Source organism: Porites lutea, chromosome 7, assembly GCF_958299795.1.
Source record: "Porites lutea chromosome 7, jaPorLute2.1, whole genome shotgun sequence".
In the NCBI taxonomy this organism is placed as follows: Eukaryota; Metazoa; Cnidaria; class Anthozoa; order Scleractinia; family Poritidae; genus Porites; species Porites lutea.
Genome location: NC_133207.1, coordinates 20,180,277 through 20,181,817, shown reverse-complemented (window position 1 = coordinate 20,181,817; position 1,541 = coordinate 20,180,277). Strand labels below are relative to the sequence as shown.

The window sequence follows — 1,541 nt, the reverse complement described above, 5'->3', positions numbered from 1 at the left end:
TTATTTGGAATGAAGATCTATTAATCATTTAACTATTTGTACTGAATTTTTATCCTTGATAAGCCAATTTGTGCTTGCAGCTCAGATACAAAAACTTCAGTACAGGAAGTCGGCTCATTAATGCAGTCTCAGCTCTAGTTACCACTTTCAGTTTAGTCAACAGCCACATCAGGCCTTATTTCCAAGATCATATAAAGAATTTTCTGTATTATATATTGTAAACTCGAAAATAGAATGAAAATAAAAATGGTAAAATAAGTTCTTATTCTAAACTAAAACGATACATTTACAATACCTGCATACAGCAATATGAAGGCATAAAGAGACGAAAAAAAGAAAGGAAAATATGTTGACTTCCTACTCGGATTAATTTGGAATTTTGTCCTATGTTTAGGAACGTAAGTTGATTTACTCCGCCTTTAAGAATGACAAAGATGATTGAAAGTAAAAATGATTATCTCTGTGATATCACTTAATATTTAGGCATTCAAATTATACAGACGTGCAAACCAAGTTGACTGGAGAAAAACTTCGTAAAGTCGTTGATAACAGATGTAAGAGTTATCACTGTTCTGTTCATGACGCTACAGCATAAATGTTGAGCTTTAAAGTACAAGAGACTAGAGCAAGAGCAACTTACCTTAATATTATAATGATGAAAATCTGCGCTATAGGTTAGATTGTCTGGATGTTTAAACATGTCCGTGTTTATCAACTCACACGTATGAGTGATGCTGATATGAAACCCGTAATTAACCGATACACATTCTCGATGATTTATACATTCTAGCGTGCACTCGCTGATGGTTGAAACCTGCAACGTTTTTATGGAAGAAACGACCAGTTTTGTTTGAAGATTGCGCACGAATTGACCGTAGCTTACTCGAAAATCTTTGTTGAAAGTTTTGCTATGACAAGCGCTCTTAGTCACTGACAAGAATAAAGTAGCACCATGGACAATCATGTAAAGAACTCTAATCCAAGGAACAGGTTTCATTTTTCCGTGAGAGTAGGGCTTCCAGACGAGTTAATTAACTGAAACACATGGACAGCGTGGGGTGCCTAACACTATCAAAAGTTTACCTTTTTCTGATGGTAGCGAAAGAAAAGCAAACCAAAACAATAAAAACAGAGGAAAAAAAGCAAACTTAAAATAAACTGAAACAAACGAGTAATTGCAAAGCAGTGAAAAAAAAAAAACACTAAAAAAAGAATGGTTTTAAAAAGTTAAAATGACAAAACAACATGATAGAAGTTTCGTCTCAGGGGGTCATTCAGCAATATTTTTATTCCCTCTTCAACGAATAATGGTTTCTTCGCACAGCATAATTACTCCGCTGATAATCTAGGAGATTAATAGAGAATCCAAAATTTGCCATTTTATTGTTTTATTAAAATTTTCAAGAAATCTCCATATACTTGCTACTTGCTAAGCTACAGTTTTACCTCGGTCACCGAGCAATAGCCATGCACTCTGCCATAATGCCTTGTACTAAACTTGCTGTCTTAAGCATTGCGGATTTAGAGATATTAGTATACTC

General features: G+C 34.3%; 1 protein-coding gene across 1 annotated transcript in view; it reads right to left on the bottom strand.

Annotated features, from left to right (window-relative positions):
- Window positions 1-987, bottom strand: part of LOC140944889 (uncharacterized) — a 13,428-nt gene extending 12,441 nt beyond the window's left edge. The window contains exon 1 of the mRNA XM_073393990.1: window positions 641-987. Coding sequence (XP_073250091.1) covers window positions 641-964 — 324 coding nt within the window. The 5' untranslated portion in view covers window positions 965-987. The remainder of the gene's footprint in view (window positions 1-640) is intronic.
- Between the last annotated feature and the right edge of the window lie 554 nt (window positions 988-1,541).